Genomic DNA, 16,967 nt, shown 5'->3' with positions numbered 1-16,967 from the left:
ATTTACTTATTATAATTTATTGTCAAGTTAACTAACATACAGTGTCTACAATGTGCTCTTGGCTTTGGCGGTAGATTCCCGTGATTCATCGCTTACATACAGCACCCAGTGCTCATCCCAACAAGCGCCCTCCTCCATGCCCATCACCCATTTTCCCTTCTCCCCCATCCCCCCATCAACCCTCAGTTTCTCTTCTGTATTTAAGAGCCTCTTATAGTTTACCTCTCTCTCTGACACTATTTTTTCCCCTTCCCTTGCCCCATAGTCTTCTGTTAAGTTTCTCAAGTTCCATATATGAATGAAAATATATATCTTTCTCTGGCTGACTTATTTCACTTAGCATAATACCCTCTAGTTCCATCCATGTTGCTGTAAATGGCCAGCTTTCATTCTTTCTCATTGCCAAGTAGTATTCCATTGCATATACAAACCACATCTTTATCCATTCATCAGTTGGTGGGCTAGTTTTTTTTTTTTTAATGTTTATTTATTTTTGAGAGACAATGCAAGTGGGGGAGGCTCAGAGAGAGAGGGGGACAGAAGATCTGAAGTGGGCTCTGTACTGACAGTAGAGAGCCTGATGTGGGGCTCAAACTCACGAACCATGAGATCATGACCTGAGCCAAAGTCAGACACTTAACCAACTGAGCCACCCAGGCGTCCCAGGAAAGAACACAAATTTAAGTGGTAGTAAGTGGTATTTGATCAATCTAGGATTAAAGAGTAAAACATAGTGCTGACCCCAAAAATGTCGTAACTCTGTTGTGGAGGGTTGTGTAAACACACAAGCGTCTTTCAGCATGGAAGCCGTGCAGCGGGAGCACGGAGGGGGTGTTATAGACACACAAGGAGTCAGATAATCCCGTCTAAGGGAGGGGTCTTCCCAGTGGACCTGATGCCCAGTTGGTTCTAAAGGATCCGTTGAGTTTTCCAGCAGTGGGAAAAGGATGGAACATTCCATCCAGAGGGAACAGCGTGTAGAAAAACCCGGAGGGATGTGGGTGCTGTAGGAGAATGGCCTGTGGCCCAACATGGCTGGACAGCAAGGTGAGGCCAGATGCAGCATAAAAGGCAACCGTATGGCTTTGGGTCATGATTTCATGACCTTCTAGGCTGAGGGATGGAACTTCAGCCTGTAGGCAGTGGGAAGCTGGTAGAAGTTTCCTGTTGTTTATTTTATTTTTTTTTAAATTTTTTTTTCAACGTTTTTTATTTATTTTTGGGACAGAGAGAGACAGAGCATGAACGGGGGAGGGGCAGAGAGAAAGGGAGACACAGAATCGGAAACAGGCTCCAGGCTCCGAGCCATCAGCCCAGAGCCTGACGCGGGGCTTGAACTCACGGACCGCGAGATCGTGACCTGGCTGAAGTCGGACGCTTAACCGACTGCGCCACCCAGGCGCCCCTCCTGTTGTTTATTATATTTAAATGTCAGGGCACCTGGGTGGCTCAGTCTGTTAAGTGTCCGACTTCCGCCTGGGTCATGATCTCACGGTTCGTGGGTTCAAGCCCCCGCATCGGGCTCTGTGCTGACAGCTCAGAGCCTGGAGCCTGCCTCCGATTCTGTGTCTTCCTCTCTCTCTGCCCCTCCTCCGTGCCCTCTCTCTCAAAAATAAATAAACATTTTTTTTTAAATGTTGATTTAAAAACCAGAATAGGTAATATACATGCACGGGAGAAAAAAATGTAAAAGGTGCCCTGAAAATAGGGTTTCCCTTCTACCGTCCCCACCTTTTCCTGGGTTCCCTTCCCTGGAGACACCACTGTCTTCTCGAGCCTCCTTGCCAGCCTCGCTTCAGAAAAGTCAGAGGCGGCAGGAGGGAGGGAAGGAGAGGAGACTGCAGGAAGCAGGACAGCTCAGATAGGAGGGTACTAATCGAGGTCAGAGAAGGTGGGAGAAGACAAGGTGACACGTGGCCGTGACCAGCAAAGGTAGAGGAGGTTTTAGACGGGCTCCAAGGCTTCTGGCTTGTGTAGTTGAGTGGATAATGATGCTCAGTGTTGTGCAAATTAGGTTTTGTTGTGCAAATTATGTGCGAGTCAGACAGGTTCCCTCGGGCTGTCAGAAATTCACAACCAGTGTAGACAGCCCCGTGGACGGGCCGCAGCCGCCGCCCGCCAAGGCAGTCGGGGGGGGGGGGGGGGGGGTTGGGAGCGGAGAAGCCTGTGGATTGGAGGAGAAGAGTGCTAAGCCTGGAGAACATCAAACACTGAAAGCAGAATCTGTCCCTCAGGGGATCTACAAAAACAGTGAGATCTCAAACCGTGAGAGGTACAGTGCCAGGAGCTGCGGGGAGGACGGATGACCCCAGAGGGCTCCCTCCCTCCACGGTCGCAGGTTGTTGGCTGCTGTGCTGGGCGGCGGGGCGGGGGTGGGGGTGGGGAGGCTAGCTGTGTTAAGGGCTGAGAGCACGGTCCCGCCGCGCCTGGCCCGCCGCCAGGCCTCAGCAATTGCTACTGAGCGCCGGGCGTAGAGGTGAAGGAATGCAGTGGGCAGGGTGTCGCGCAGCGTGCATGACCTCCGGGGGGCGCTGGCGAAGACTTTCTGGGGCAGGTGATTCAGATTTGGGCGTGGGACAAGCCCTACCTGCGCTCCGGTGAAGGAGGGCCAGCAGTGGCCGGGGCAGAACGGGGGGTTCTTGCGTTTCTCAATGCCAGGGGCCCGTGACCGGCAAGGAAGGTAGCTCCCAGCCCAAGGCCACCAGCTAAGGTGGCCTCTGGACTCTTTTTCCGACGGCCAACGTCGGTAGTCTCTTTAGTTTGAGGATCAGATTGCTAGCGCTGAAGGGTCCTGAGAGACCGTGAGGCCCACATCTCATTTACATCGGAGGCCTCTGGGGCTCAGCAGGGGGGGTTGCCCAAGGGTCCGGCAGGCCCAAGATCCTCGCCAGGTCATTCCCCTGCCGGTGCAAGGACACACCGGCTGGGCGGGGGAGGACCCTAGGGTGGGCAACAGGCCCAACTGTAGCCCATCTGTGAGTCTAGCCAAGCCCTCGGTGTTTATAATTATGTGATCAACGTACGTGAGTGTGACTTATAAGGTGATAAAAGGCTATATAAATGCAATTTATTGTCATTTTCCTCCAATTCCGCCCCTTTTAGCTTCTCCGGCGCCGCCTGGCCTTCATTCTCTCCGGAAACCCTTTCCGAAAGGCGTGGCCTCGTGGAGGGAGGTGGGGGCTCCGGAAGGCGGGGCCTCGTGGAGGGAGGTGGGGGCTCCGGAAGGCGTGGCCTCGTGGAGGGAGGTGGGGGCTCCGGAAGGCGGGGCCTCGTGGAGGGAGGTGGGGGCTCCGGAAGGCGGGGCCTCGTGGAGGGAGGTGGGGGCTCCGGAAGGCGTGGCCTGTGGAGGGAGGTGGAGGCTCCGGAAGGCGTGGCCTCGTGGAGGGAGGTGGGGGCTCCGGAAGGCGTGGCCTCGTGGAGGGAGGTGGGGGCTCCGGAAGGCGGGGCCTCGTGGAGGGAGGTGGGGGCTCCGGAAGGCGGGGCCTCGTGGAGGGAGGTGGGGGCTCCGGAAGGCGGGGCCTCGTGGAGGGGGGGGGTGGCTCCAGGACTGGTGGTCTCGGAGTCAGAACCTCTTTTTGAAAAAGTCTGGTTGTCATTTTAACAATGCAGAACAGGTCTCCTGCAGAGCCCACCGTGGCCCGCAGCGTTTGCTGCCTGGGAAGCGGCGGACAGGGGCTGTGTGGGGACAGGAGCGCCTGCTGGCGGTGGGAGGGCTGGGCCCGAGGGCAAAACCCTGGAAATGGCTGAGGCCGGGAGGTCGGGTACCGGGAATTCCCCTACACTGTTCTCTCTACTGCATGTGTTCCAATGTCCGTAATGAAACCTAAAATACCCAATCAACCAAACAAACGTGAGCTTCAAAGAAGGATAATTCTTCACCAACGAAGAAGGGGAAAGTCTATCCGTGCTGTGGAATATTACCCAGCAGCAAAAGGGAGTAAACTATTGGGGCTCCTGTCTGGCTCAGTCTGTAGAGCACATGAGTCTTGATCCCAGGGTCATAAGTTCAAGCCCGGCGTTGGGTGTAGAGCTTACCTAAAAAAAAAAGTTGTTTTTTTTTTAAGGGAGTGAGTTATTGATACAACATGGATGGATCTCAGAATCATTATACTGAATGAAAGAAGCCAGAAAATGGGTGCGCGCTCTATGATTCCATGCGTCTTGGCTTCCAAAGAAAGTACACGAATCTGCAGTGACAGGAAGCAGATCGATGGTTGCCTGGAGACAGCAGGGCAGCGGAGGGAAGGAGGGACCACAGAGGGCATGACTGCGATGATGGTCGGTATACACTTGTCGAAGCCTACCAGATTGAATTCTTTCAGCATCTGTGGCTTGTTCTATGTCAATTACCGCATCCTTGATATGTGTATGTATATATACATACAAATCTGTTAAACATGAAGACTTAGTGGGGAGGAATCTCTAAACAAAAGAAGCAGAATGTGTACATTTTGGTAAATAAAAGCTGCAGTGGATTTTCTAAAAATCCACCATTGATCCCTCACCTTTCTCGAAAACCCTTAGTTGTAAGAGTCTGAGAAGACTGCAAGAGACCGTCTTATTCACTTCCTCCTCCTCTTTTCTGCTTCTCCGTCAGCTCTGGCTTCTTCAAAGCCTCGGTAAGATCTCGAGTGATGACACATCCCCCTCCCGCCCATACGCACTCACGCGCTCCCCTGAGCTCAGCCCAGTTCCCACGGCCGGCCCCAGCCCAGGCGCCACGGTCCCCCACCGCCCCCCCCCCCCCCCCCCCCCACCGTCCCGGTGTCTGTCTGGCCCAGGGGTGGCAGGCCGCCAGCTGGCAGGCGGCGGGAACTCGTGGCTGCACTAGGTCTGGAGCGGCCGGCAGGGGCCGCTGTGTCTTTGCTTTTCATCCAAACCCCCCCCCCCCCCCCCCCCCCCCCCGGCGGTTTCTGCAAGCTGTGTTTCTGCGAGGGCATCTAACACAGTCCGCCTGTGAGAGTCAAGTTAAAGGCGTTTAAACAAACTGGCAAGGAAAGGACCCTGCGTTCAAACCGCAGGCACAGAAGGAAGCCTCGGTAAACGTTAAGCAGGTGGAACAGGGCTGAGCCATCAGGGAAATTACAAAAGCAAGAGTATGACCTTCCTTCCGAACCCCGCCGTAGGGTGTGCGGTTCACGTGGGGGATGGCGTTCACGTGGCGGAAGCGGTTCCGCGTCGTCGCTGCCCTGCGTGGCCGGCAGTGCGTCCCCGTCAGGCTGATCCTGCGAAGGTTTGACCCTCGGTTGCCCTCCCGATGGGAGAAACTACATTTGTAACAACCCTATGACACAGTCTGGGGGGTATAGGGGAAAGCCAAAGCAGGTGACAACAGAAGCTGGTTCCAGAAGCTGACAAGAGGGAACAAGCATCCAAACAGGATGATACCATAAAAAGTAGCTCCAGGGTGGTTGGGTAAAAAAGTACTGCTTTTCTTCTCTGGCGTCTCTCAGCATGCACGCGGGCCCAGTGACTGAAAGCTGTAGGGAGGCAGGTTGGTACGATATGAACGAGAACTTTCCGACGTGCCCAAGAGAATCCAAAGCAGGCATCAGCAAGATACGGTGCGTGTGTCCTGCGGGGTATTATTCAGCCTTGAAAAGGAAGGAAATTCCGGCACATGCTACAGCAGGGATGCAACTCAAAGACATGCCAACTGAAATAAGCGAGACAGAAAAGGACAAATATTGTACGGCTCCTCTTAAATGAGGTGGCCACTCCGATTCATAGACAATAGAAGGGTGGTTACCAGGGATGTGCACAGGGACCGGGAGTTGTTTAACGAGCCCGAGTTTCTGTTTTGTAGGATGGAAAGAGCTCTTGAGATTGGTCGCACAACCCAATGAATGTACGTGATACCGAAATGTACTCTTAAAAATGGTTACGATGGTAAATTTTAGGCTATGTGTATTTTACGCCAATAAAGCATTTTTTTTTTTTTTTTCAACCAAAAAGAGCATTTGGATAGTCTGCGCTGCTCTGAGAGGGGATGGGTGGCTTCGGGAGGCAGCGGAGGTAAGTGTGTGTGTGAGTTGTGTATGTGTGTATCACTTCCTGTCCTCTGTCTTTGCTCCACCCCCCACTCTCTGTCCCTCTTCCTATTGTGAATTCCCTGCTGACGTGGGAGTCGTCTCCTCTTCATCTTTCTACCCCCCAGAGGCAACAATGAGTGTTCAAAGAAACGTGCCATGATATTGGCTCCCCCATAGCACGATCGCCAGCCACCAGCAGCCGCAGCGGTACCCCTTGGGGTACCCCTGAGACGGGGCTGTGCACCTCTGCCATGCGGCCGGCCCCCACTTGCAGACAGCGTCGGGCGGGCAAGAACAATGCGGACAATGCGTTGAAGCTGGCTGGCCGTCCACTGCCCACCCCCACAGGGCCTGGGTTGGCAGGACATACCCAGTGCGTGCTTCCTTCCATTTCCCACCACGGACGTTTCCCAAGGAACATGTCAGAACGCATTTCTCCGGGAACAACGTGTGGTACTCGACCCTCTCCTTACGCCTTGAAGACCAAGATGTTCCCTGGGCCAACCTCTTCGTGTGCTCCAATTACCTTCCAGGGGGGCTTTGTCAGACGTCACTCTAGATCGGACGTTGGTTCGGATACTTATTGGTCGTCGATAGGGTGGGTGTTACACTAAGGATGAGCCAGATGGATAATGGGTAAGTCCCCATTATGCAGACGGGTAGACTGAGGCCCAGAGAGCCTCACGATCCGCCCGGAGGCATATCATTATTAAATGGCAGAACTGAGAATTGAACCCTTTTCCGTATTAATGCTATTTTTACTCAACTATGCCGACTGCTGTACAGATTTTAAACTCAACATTATAACAACCCAGCAACTTGACATACAACTTAATTTGGGAAATATTTCGTGTTTATTGTGTGCCCAGCTTGGAGAGCTGTAAACTTGGGAGAACTGATACTCTTGCTGGGGAGGACTAAGTAACGTCAACAGGTTAATAACTAGACGACAGTATAGAATACAGCATCGGTCCGAAGATAGAAACGATAATAGCTGATACTGAGAACTTACTAAGTGCCAGGCGCTTTGGAATCACCCTAAAATATCTCACAGAAAACTTGCGTTTCACACGGGAAACCAGGGGTGCCCAGGTGGCTCAGTCAATTAAGCGTCTGACTCTTGGTTTCGGCTCAGGTCACGATCTCACAGTTTGCGAGTTCAAGCCCCACGTGGGGCTCCGTGCTGACAACATGGAGCCTGCTTGGGATTCTCTATCTCCCCCTCTCTCTCTGCCTCTTCCCCACTAGCTCTCTATCTATCTGTCTCAAAAATAAATAAACATTGGGGCGCCTGGGTGGCTCAGTCGGTTAAGCGGCCGACATCAGCTCAGGTCATGATCTCGCGGTCCGTGAGTTCGAGCCCCGCGTCAGGCTCTGTGCTGACAGCTCAGAGCCTGGAGCCTGTTTTGGATTCTGTGTCTCCCTCTCTCTGACCCTCCCCTGTTCATGCTCTGTCTCTCCCTGTCTCAAAAATAAATAAAACGTTAAAAAAAATAAAAAATAAATAAATAAATAAATAAACATTAAAAGAAAGAAAGAGAAAGAAAGAGAAAGAAAGAAGAAAGAAAGAAGAAAGAAAGAAAGAAAGGAAGGAAGGAAGAAAGAAAGAAAGAAAGGAAGGAAGGAAGAAAAAAAGAAAAGCAAAGGTCAGGAAAACCACCCACAACCTCATAGCTGGTAGGGCAGGGTTTGGTCTATCACTCTTTCAAAATTCATGCCCTTGACTACCACATGCCCACACTATCCAACACTATCCACCCCCACAGTCTCCGTGCTCTTACACATATTGCCAGCTGTTTAATGTGTCTAAGACTCACTTCTCCAGTGAGGTCGCCAGCACCTCAAGAACGTGGAGCGCATGTCTCCATGGCAGCTGATAGAGCCCTGGGCACGCTGGGGGCGCTGGGTGAATGGCTGTTGAATGATTGATCCGTGTGATTACATCTCCGACTCAGAGGAGGGAGGGGGGCTTTGAAAGAGAATGTGGAGAGAATATAAACAGCTTCCTATGGAAGCAAAGTCCTCTCTTTTCACAGTGTAGGATCATGGAATGAGGAACACAATTGCTGTCCTATTACAACGAAAACACAAAACCTTTAAACCTTCCCAATGTCTGCAGAATAAGTAAGGTCCCTATACCCGGCCTGAATGCATAGGTTTAATCTCAAGTGGTCCCAGACTGGAAATGCCCCTGAGGTGCCTGGCAAAAGTCATCTTACTCTTAAGCCTCAGAGGATACTCACAAAGAAGTTTCCAGGGACAATGAGCAGCAAACCATAAAAAAAATAACCGACTGTGGGGCACCTGGGTGGCTCAGTCAGTTGAGTGTCCAACTTCTACTCAGGTCATGATCTCACTGTTGGTGAGTTTGAGCCCCACGTCGGGCTCTCCGCTGTTGGCACAGAGCCTGCTTTGGATACTCTGTCCCTCTCTCTCTCTCTCTCTCTCTCTCTGCCCCTCCTTGCTTGTGCTCTCTCCCTCTCTCTCTCAAAAATAAATAAAACGTTAAAAAAAAAAAAACACAACTATTCAAGGGACCCAGTGGAAACTAGAAGAAATAATAGTCAGAAGGGGCACCTGGCTGGCTCAGTTGGTGGAGAGGGTAATTCTTGATCTCAGTGTTGTGAGTTTGAGCCCCACATTGGGTGTAGAGATTACTTAAAAATAAAATTAAAAAAATTTTTGCATTTCATTTATTTGAGAGAGAAAGAGAGAGAGCTTGTGTGAGCATGGGAGAGGGGCAGAGGGAAAGAAAGAAAATGTTAAGCAGGCTCCACGCTTAGCACGGGGCCCAGTGTGGGGCTCAATCTCACAACCCTGGATTGATGACTAGAACCAAATCAAGAGTCGAACGGATGCTCAACCAACTGAGCCACTCAGGTGCTCCCAAAATAAAATCTTGAAAAAATAGATCAGTGAAGACCTCAGTTATTTGGATTACCAGGCACAGGTTATAATCAATTTATGTTTATTCTGTTTAAAGAAAATACCTGCAAAGGACAAGGGCCTAGAGAAAGTGACCGAGTATATTTGAAAAAGAACCAAACAGAACTTGTAGAAATGGAAGCTAGAATAAACAAAGTTAAAGGTCCCGAAGTACAGGTTAGCAGGAGATTAGACAGACACAAAGAGAAGATTGGCGAGCTGGAAGACAGAACTGGAGAAATGACCCTGAGCGTAGCAGGCAGATGGGGGTCGGATCAAGAATGCTCGAGAAAAAAAACCACAGCAGACGTTATGCTGTGGAACAATAGAAACTTTCCCTTTCAATAAGGGAGCAAGACAAAGATGGCTGTTATCATCACCTCTTTCCATGTGGTGCCAGAAGTACAGAAAGGTTAGGGGGAAATCAAATGGCCATTATTCCCAGAGAATGTGAATGGGAACAAAAACAATACAAAGAGAATCTATAAGTAGATTATTAAAATTAACAAGTGAATTGGTAAGTTCACTGACCACCCCCCTCACCAATATATAAACTTCTGTTATATTTTTGCAACAACAAGAGATATAAAATAAAATTTTATTTTAAAAAGATGACGTAGGGGCTCCTGGGTGGCTCAGTTGGTTAAGCATTCGACTTCGGCTCAAGTCATGATCTCACAGTTTGGTTCATGAGTTCGAGTCCCATGTCAGGCTCTGTGCTGACAGCTCAGAGCTGGGACCCTGCTTCAGATTTTGTGTCTCTCTCTCTCAAAAATAAATAAACATTAAAAAAAAAAAAGATGATGTTGATGGAGCGACTGGATGGTTCAGTTGGGTAAGCATCAGAATCTTGATTTCGGCTCAGGTCATGATCTCACGGTCGTGAGATCAAGCCCTACATCAGGCTCTGTGCTGATCATAGAGCCTGCTTAAGATTCTCTCCCTCTGCCCCTCCCCTCTTGGGTGCGGTCGTGTTCTTTCCCTCAAAAAACAATTAATTTAAAAAAATAAAAATAAAAAGATGTTGTTGATAATAACATTGCAAACACCAACCATCTAGGAACTGGTCTAAAGAGGCATCCGTGGTCCCCACAGGGAAAATGAAAAAATTCCTTCAAAGACTAAACGAGGGGCGCTGGGTGGCTCAGTCAGTCAAGCTCTTGGTTTTGCCTCAGATCAGGATCTCACAGTTTGTGGGATCGAGCCCCAAGTGTGGAGCCTGCTTGGGATTCTCTCTCCCCCTCTCTCTCTGTCCCTCCACCATTCTCTCTTGCTCTCTCTCTCTCTCTCTCTCTCTCTCTCAAAAAGAAAAAAATAATAAATCCACTTTAAAAAATAGTTGCTTAAAAAAAAAAAAAAGACTCAATTAAAGAAGCCCTGAATGAATGGAGAAGATATCAGTTCCCTCCAAATGATCCATAGTTTAATATAAACCCAACAAAATCCCCAAGGTTTTTTTTTTCCCATAAAGTATGACAAGTTGATCTCCATACATATATAGGGAAATGCAAGGAACCAAGAGTGGTCAAGACTCTTTTTAAAAAAAAGGGGGGGGCGGGGGAAGACTTGCATGAGCAGGTGTTCCGGCTCGTTCTAAAGCTGTGTGCGACCTATGGGGCGAGGCACTGACTCCCGGAAAAGCCCACACACAGCTGTGCACCGTGTCCGTGCACCCTTGTCTTGGGACAGAGACGGCTTGGCCGGGCAGAGAGGACGGCGGACGGTGACCCCTGGAGATGAGAGATGGGGGGGTAGCGGGGGTACCTGGCTGGGAGGCAGGGAGTTGCTTTGTGTGAGCTTTGCAAAGTCGCCCCCTCCCCCAGCCTCAGCCCTCCCACCTGTGAAATAAGTGGACGGAACTAGAAAGCGGGAGGGCAACTTTTCGGCACTGGGTTGCCTAGTCCTGGGTTGAACGTGGTGGTGGCCGTCATCGGCCGGCAGAAGGCCAGAACGTTAGGCGGGGCGCACCGTTGCCAACATTTTGATGCTCCTTCCTTTTGTCCTTTTCCAGGTGTCCTCAAAGCAGAGCGCTGACGACCACCCAGGGAGCAGCAGTGTCTACGGGTAAGTGCTAGGTTGGGGCCAGCACGTTGCCTCTGCCATTTACTTTGAGGGAGGGAGAGAGAGAGTCCCAAGCAGGCTCCACACCGTCATCACAGAGCCCCGTGCGGGTCTCGATCCCGTGAACTGAGAGATCATGGCCTGACACTTAAGAGTCAGACACTTAAACGACTGAGCCCCCCCCCCCCCCCCCGCCCCGCCGATGTCCCCAAAGCCACAGGTTCTTGTGTCGGCCAGCTGCCCGCAGAGCCCTTGTGGCTCACAGGTCGCCGTCCAGATGCGGCCCTGTCCTTACAGGGAGGGCCCCAGCCACAGGAGCTCAGACGCCCTACGCCTCCCAGCTGCGTTGTTGATCTTCCTCCTGAGAAAGGCCAGCCTGACCCAGGTCATCCAGGGCATTCCCCACCTCGCTCGTTCGCTCCGAAACTGTGTGCAGGGGTGCATTTGTGGAAGAGACGCGGGCCTCAGCCTTCAGGAGTTTATAGCCTGAAGGGGTGACAGATGGGTCTCCTGTGATGGCATTACAATTTTCTCGGGAAAGTGCTTTTAAAACCCCTGTAGGGTTAGCTGAGGACCCCAGGCCTTCTCTGTTCCAGGCCATCCCGCCTGGCTCTGGGCCGAGTGACCAGCAGCCCAGCGGGAGGCAATGACTTTGGGCCCCTGTTCTGTTCCCCCCCCAGACCCTGCCCTCCTGGCTTCCTCACCTCCAGTCTGATGACCGTGATCCGCCCTGTCACTGGCATGTGGGTGACTGTGGTATCCAGGACCATGGGTGGGGACAGGTGTCAAACTTTGGGCTTAACAGCTGTTTATCTTACTGATTCCAAATGGTTTCAGGGCAAGAACCCTGCTGGTTTCCCTTACTTAACACACATTAAAAAAAAAAATTTTTTTTTAACGTTTATTTATTTTTGAGAGACAGAGACTGAGCAGGGGAGGAGGAGAGAGAGAGGGAGACACGGGATCCGAAGCAGGCTCCAGGCTCCGAGCTGTCAGCACGGAGCCCGATGTGGGGCTCAGACTCACAGACCGCGAGATCATGACCTGAGCTGAAGTCAGCTGCTTAACAGACTGAGCCACCCAGGGGCCCCTTATCTGACACACGTTTGCAAGGGTCCTTCCTGGAGGAGCTTGGTCTCTTCAGAAGTGCAGGCAGCGGGGGGCGCCTGGGTGGCTCAGTCGGTTAAGCGTCCGACTTCAACTCAGGTCACGATCTCGCGATCTGTGAGTTTGAGCCCCGCGTCAGGCTCTGTGCTGACCGCTCAGAGCCTGGAGCCTGTTTCAGATTCTGTCTCCCTCTCTCTCTGCCCCTCCCCCGTTCATGCTCTGTCTCTCTCTGTCTCAAAAATAAATAAATGTTAAAAAAAAAATTCTTTTAAAAAAAAAAGTGCAGGCAGCGGGCTTAGGGGAGGTCAGAGAGGGGACAGGAGGAGCCTGAGGGCTCACGGAGGAGTTGGGGATGATGACAATGGTTTGAAGGCACGTGGGAGTTCACCGAGGGGAGGGGGCGGTCAGAGCAGCCTCTCTAGCCGAGGACGCCGTGTGCAGGCAGGTGGCATCTGGGCACAGGGCGGTGAGGGCACGGAGGGCGGGAAGGTCTGGGTTGTAGAGAGGGCACTAAGTGCCTGTTGGAACCCCGACTTGGCGTAGAGGGTGAAGCGGTGAGAGCACATACCCCCACCCCCACCCCTGCACCAGCAGTCAAGGCCCAGAGCCTTATCAGCATCACGGAGAGCCCTGGGCCTCCTTCAAACCCTTCTCACGGCTCTGCCTGCCTGGAGGAAGTGGGCTTCGTGCTTGGCAGCCGGGTGTGGTCTTGTGAGCTGGGGCGGGACACCATGTCCCACTGTAACGCCTGCCCCGGGGGGCGCCCGAGCATGTGGCTCTTTCCTGGGGACCTGGGGACTTGGGGACAGGCCTGCCTATGGGTCCCCAGGAACGAACCGCCCACAGCTCAGTCCTGGATGAATATTTCCACTGATTTTAAAGAGAATTAGCGTGACTTTCTCCAGTTTCCCTTCAATTTAGAAGGGTTAAATTCTGCCACGAATGAATTCGTTATTTCTTCTTTTCGAGAGAAGAGGCCACACCCCAGGACGCCCCTCAGGCGTCCCCACCTTCCCCAGGAGTCTACTTACTTGCTGGCCCTGTCAGGCTCTTTCGGCCTGCCCCGGTGCCTCAGGAAGGAGGACAGGGTCACAGAGGCAAGCTCTGTGGGGGCGCTGACCCTCCCCAAGGTCAGGACAGGCGGCAGCCTGCCTCTGGTCCCCAAACTTGGGCTCCGCGGCCTTTGAGGAGAACCCCCTCGGGGAGTGAGCAGCAGGTCTCCTGCCCCACACCTGCTGTGGCTCCCGTTGCCTCTGGGCCCTCCGTGGCCCTTCTCCCCACTCCCTCCCTCCCCCCATGCAGCTCTCTGGGGCAGGCGGTGGCCACACTTCCTTCCCTGCCTCCTCCCCCACCCCCAGCTCTGCTGTCAGAACCTGTCAGAGCGGCATTTCTGGGAGAAATATCCTAACATCTGCAGTTTGCTTTGAAATACCTGCAGAAATCAGATGAAGTGGATGTTGTGATAAATACAGCAAAAAAAAAAATGTATTTACTTAATCGTTGAATCTACAATTTCAACCTTTCTCTATGCTTGGAAGTCTTTGTAATAAAATGTTGATGAGCAAAATCCTTCAAAGCCCGGTTAAAATATATCCCCCCCCCCCCAAACTCTCTCCCTCCCCTCTGTCCTCATCAAGCTGGTGTCTCTCCCTCCTTGATTGCCACCCAGCCTCCACACTTGTGACCTGTAACGTAGCAGCTACACAGGACAGGCGGGCTTATACCCTCGCCCAGCCTCAGGAAGGCAGGATGGGTCTCTGACTCATCCCTGGTCCCTCACAGCACTGGGCACATAGTAGGCGTCTCACAGATGCTTCTTGGAAAGGCCTGTCTGATGTAAACCTGGGCCACGGGGGCCTTGACCAAACGTGAAAACCTTTGACCCCCGAGACCTGATCATCCTTGATGACATCTGCGTCCTTCTGAGGGACGAGGGCGGAGACATGTAGAAGCATCAGGGCCGGGCCGGTCAGGCTGGCTTTGTGGACACGGCCGGCCTCCCCTGAGATCTCTGGGGATCGGGCCACAGAAGCTGAGGCCCCAGGAGGGGAGGCCTGGCGATCGCGGTGGCTCCGGTCTGCACCTGCCACTGAAGGTCCCCCAGGCCAGCCACCTGTGTTCATAGGTGGGGAAACGGACCTGGAAGGGGGGAGCCGGCCCAGCCCTCCGACCGGCAGGGCAGTGCGGGTTCCCTCTCCAGCACAGCAGCGAGCCTCCGGCAGGCAGGTGGGAGGTCCCCGCGACACGACCGGGGAGCGGCCGGAAAGAAAGGGAAGTTTGGGGTACAACGAACACCACCCAAAAGTCCCTACAAAGTCCAGAACGTCAGGGGGTGAACCATCAGGTGTAGGCTGGAGGGAAGCACTTTCTGAAGGCTGGGTAGCAGGAACAGGGGTCTGACTGTGGTCGCTTCTCCCGCGTCCAGTCCTGTCCGAATGCCGCACCTCCTGTGTGACCCCCGAGGGCGCGGGCCCAGCGCGTCAGTCAGGCAAACGGATGTCTGCAGTCACATTTGCGAGGGGCTGTGCAGCGTGTAAGATTCAGTGTCACACGCTGTCTGCACACGATATTATTTATGCCCTAGAATGAATTTATGGACACAGCTCCGTTTTATTTCGTTGTATTGTATTTTTTATTTATTTTTTGAGAGAGAGAGAGAGAGAGAGAGAGAGACAGAGAGCCAGCTGGGGAGGGGCAGAGAGAGGGAGACACAGAATCCGAAGCAGGCTCCAGGCTCCGAGCTGTCGGCACAGAGCCCCACGCGGGGCTCGAACTCACGGACTGTGACATCATGACCCGAGCTGACGTCTGACGCTGAACCGACAGAGCCACCCAGGCGCCCCTGAGCACAGCTCCGTTTTAGAGGGAAAACATTTGATGCTCAGAGCTGCAAATGCCTCGGCCAGTCTCGCAGAGCTAGTAAGTGACAGAGCTGGGATCTGAACCCTGGCCCTTCTACCCTGAGGGCCCTGACCCTTAAACTTCCCAGCCGCTGGCTTCCTCACCTGGGTAAGTAGGGGGGAGTGAGGTCTTAGCGGATAATGTCATGGGCAACGAAGCCAGAGCAGTAGGCAGAGGCCTGCTCGTGTAAAAGATTAAGAAGGTATCCCACAAAGGTTTTCAGTTTGGGTCTGAGGACGGATCAGGAGTCCACGAAGGGGCCGTTGTAGAGATGACGAGTTTGAAGGTGACATCTTACCTCCTGACACCCTGTCCGTGTCTCCGGCCCGCAGAGCCCCAGACGGCAGCCACGGGAGGCCAGACGGGCAGTCGGACATCCCCGCCGTCTCGTATGACTACTCAGAGGAGGCGCTGATGGCCAGCATCGAGCAGGAATACTGTCGCTGAGGCCTGGCAGGCCCCCCGCCCCCGCCCCCGCCCGCCTCCGCCGCTCCTCTGCCACCGGTCCCACCTGACCCGACTGGGGTGGCGCCTCACCTCCCCCTGTCCAGGCTCTGGCTGGAGCTGAGCCCCCTCCAACACGCAGTTACTCCCGGCTCTTTCGAAAGACCCGGCTTCCAGCAAGCTGGCTCCAGGGGTCCGTCGTGCCGACCATGGCCTGAAGAGAGACCCCGGGGCTGCCCCACAGGTGCGTGGGCGGGGGATCTCCCCGACGCTCCTCTCAGTCCCCGGGGAGGGCTTGCCTACAAGGTCCTTCCCCTCTCCGATGGCCCTCTCTCTGTCTGGGCTGGGGACAGCTCACCGGCTCACCGGCTCCGGCTGCCCTCTGTGGGTCCCGGGGCAGGGCCTAGAGTCTGCATTTCTAACCAGCTCCCAGGTGAGACCCAGGCCCCCGGGGCCCCAGCCTCCCTTGGGGTAGGAGGGATTGAGTCTAAGCTGCAGACCTTCCTTCCTGGTGCTGGGCCTGGGTGACAGAGGGGAGCACAGGGCCGGGAGCTGGAGCCCCCGGTTCTGATCCTCCCTCTTGCACTCCCTTGCAGCCACTTTCCCCTTGTGGGCCTCAGTTTCCCTCTCCAGAAAGTGGGTCCTGGAGGCTCTTCCGGGCATTCTGGCCCTGACAGTCTGGAATTAGACAATTCCAGGCTTCCGTGATCCCTGCTGTTCCGCCACCCGCTGGGGCACAGGGCTGCCCCCCGCCTGCTGAGGGTGGGCGCCCCTGTGCACCCGTCGGAGGTCTTGAGGGACACCCGCCCTCGGCAGACCACGGCCTAACGGGACTGTTTTACTCTCTTCCCACCGGGTAGAAGGTAGAAGGGCGTCAGAACAAAGGGGCACGTGGGGGCGACGTCAGCTTTGGCCGAAACCAGGATGGGTCTCAGCTTGCTGCATTTACCACCTCCCTGGCGTCGCCTGCAAGGTGCAAGAGCATCTCGGGAGCTGACGAAGGGCCCGTTGGCACCGTCCCCAGACCCACGGGCCTGCTGCCGTCATCGGCAGGCGGATGTTGCCATGAACTTTTATTACTCGACAAGAGAGCCTTTGATGGGCTGTTCCATGGCTGGGAGGTTCTTCCCGCTGAGCCAGAGGACGGCCCGATGGAGCCTTCCCACAGCCGCCCCTGAGGGATGGACCAGGACCTTGACAGTGACAGCTCTGCCCCATCCAAGCCCCAATCCTCTCTTTTGATCAGAGATGACAGCCATTACTGTTTTAATAATATGAAACACTCCTTTTAAGAGAAGTTAAAATGTTATTCAAGGACAAGGCCTTGAATTCAATGATGTAAAGTGTTTACAAGTTTACGTCGTTATTTTGTTAAAGCAGAAAATGTTCAGCCGGTTTCCGAAAGATGATACCCCTGCCTCGTCCAGGGGAAACCTCACACAACCCTCAAGGACACGAAAGTGTTAAGAAAATAAAATTCCTCATGTCGTTACTGCA

The 16,967-nt window shown here is 53.5% G+C and overlaps 1 protein-coding gene across 1 annotated transcript in view; it reads left to right on the top strand.

The window, feature by feature from the left end:
• Positions 1-16,967, top strand: part of CYS1 (cystin 1) — a 23,237-nt gene extending 6,270 nt beyond the window's left edge. The window contains exons 2-3 of the mRNA XM_060648393.3: positions 10,969-11,021; positions 15,359-16,967. Coding sequence (XP_060504376.1) covers positions 10,969-11,021; positions 15,359-15,473 — 168 coding nt within the window. The 3' untranslated portion in view covers positions 15,474-16,967. The remainder of the gene's footprint in view (positions 1-10,968; positions 11,022-15,358) is intronic.

Source organism: Panthera onca, chromosome A3 (genome assembly GCF_046562875.1).
Source record: "Panthera onca isolate mPanOnc1 chromosome A3, mPanOnc1 haplotype 2, whole genome shotgun sequence".
Taxonomy (NCBI): Eukaryota; Metazoa; Chordata; class Mammalia; order Carnivora; family Felidae; genus Panthera; species Panthera onca.
This window is presented reverse-complemented; position numbering and strand designations above follow the sequence as displayed.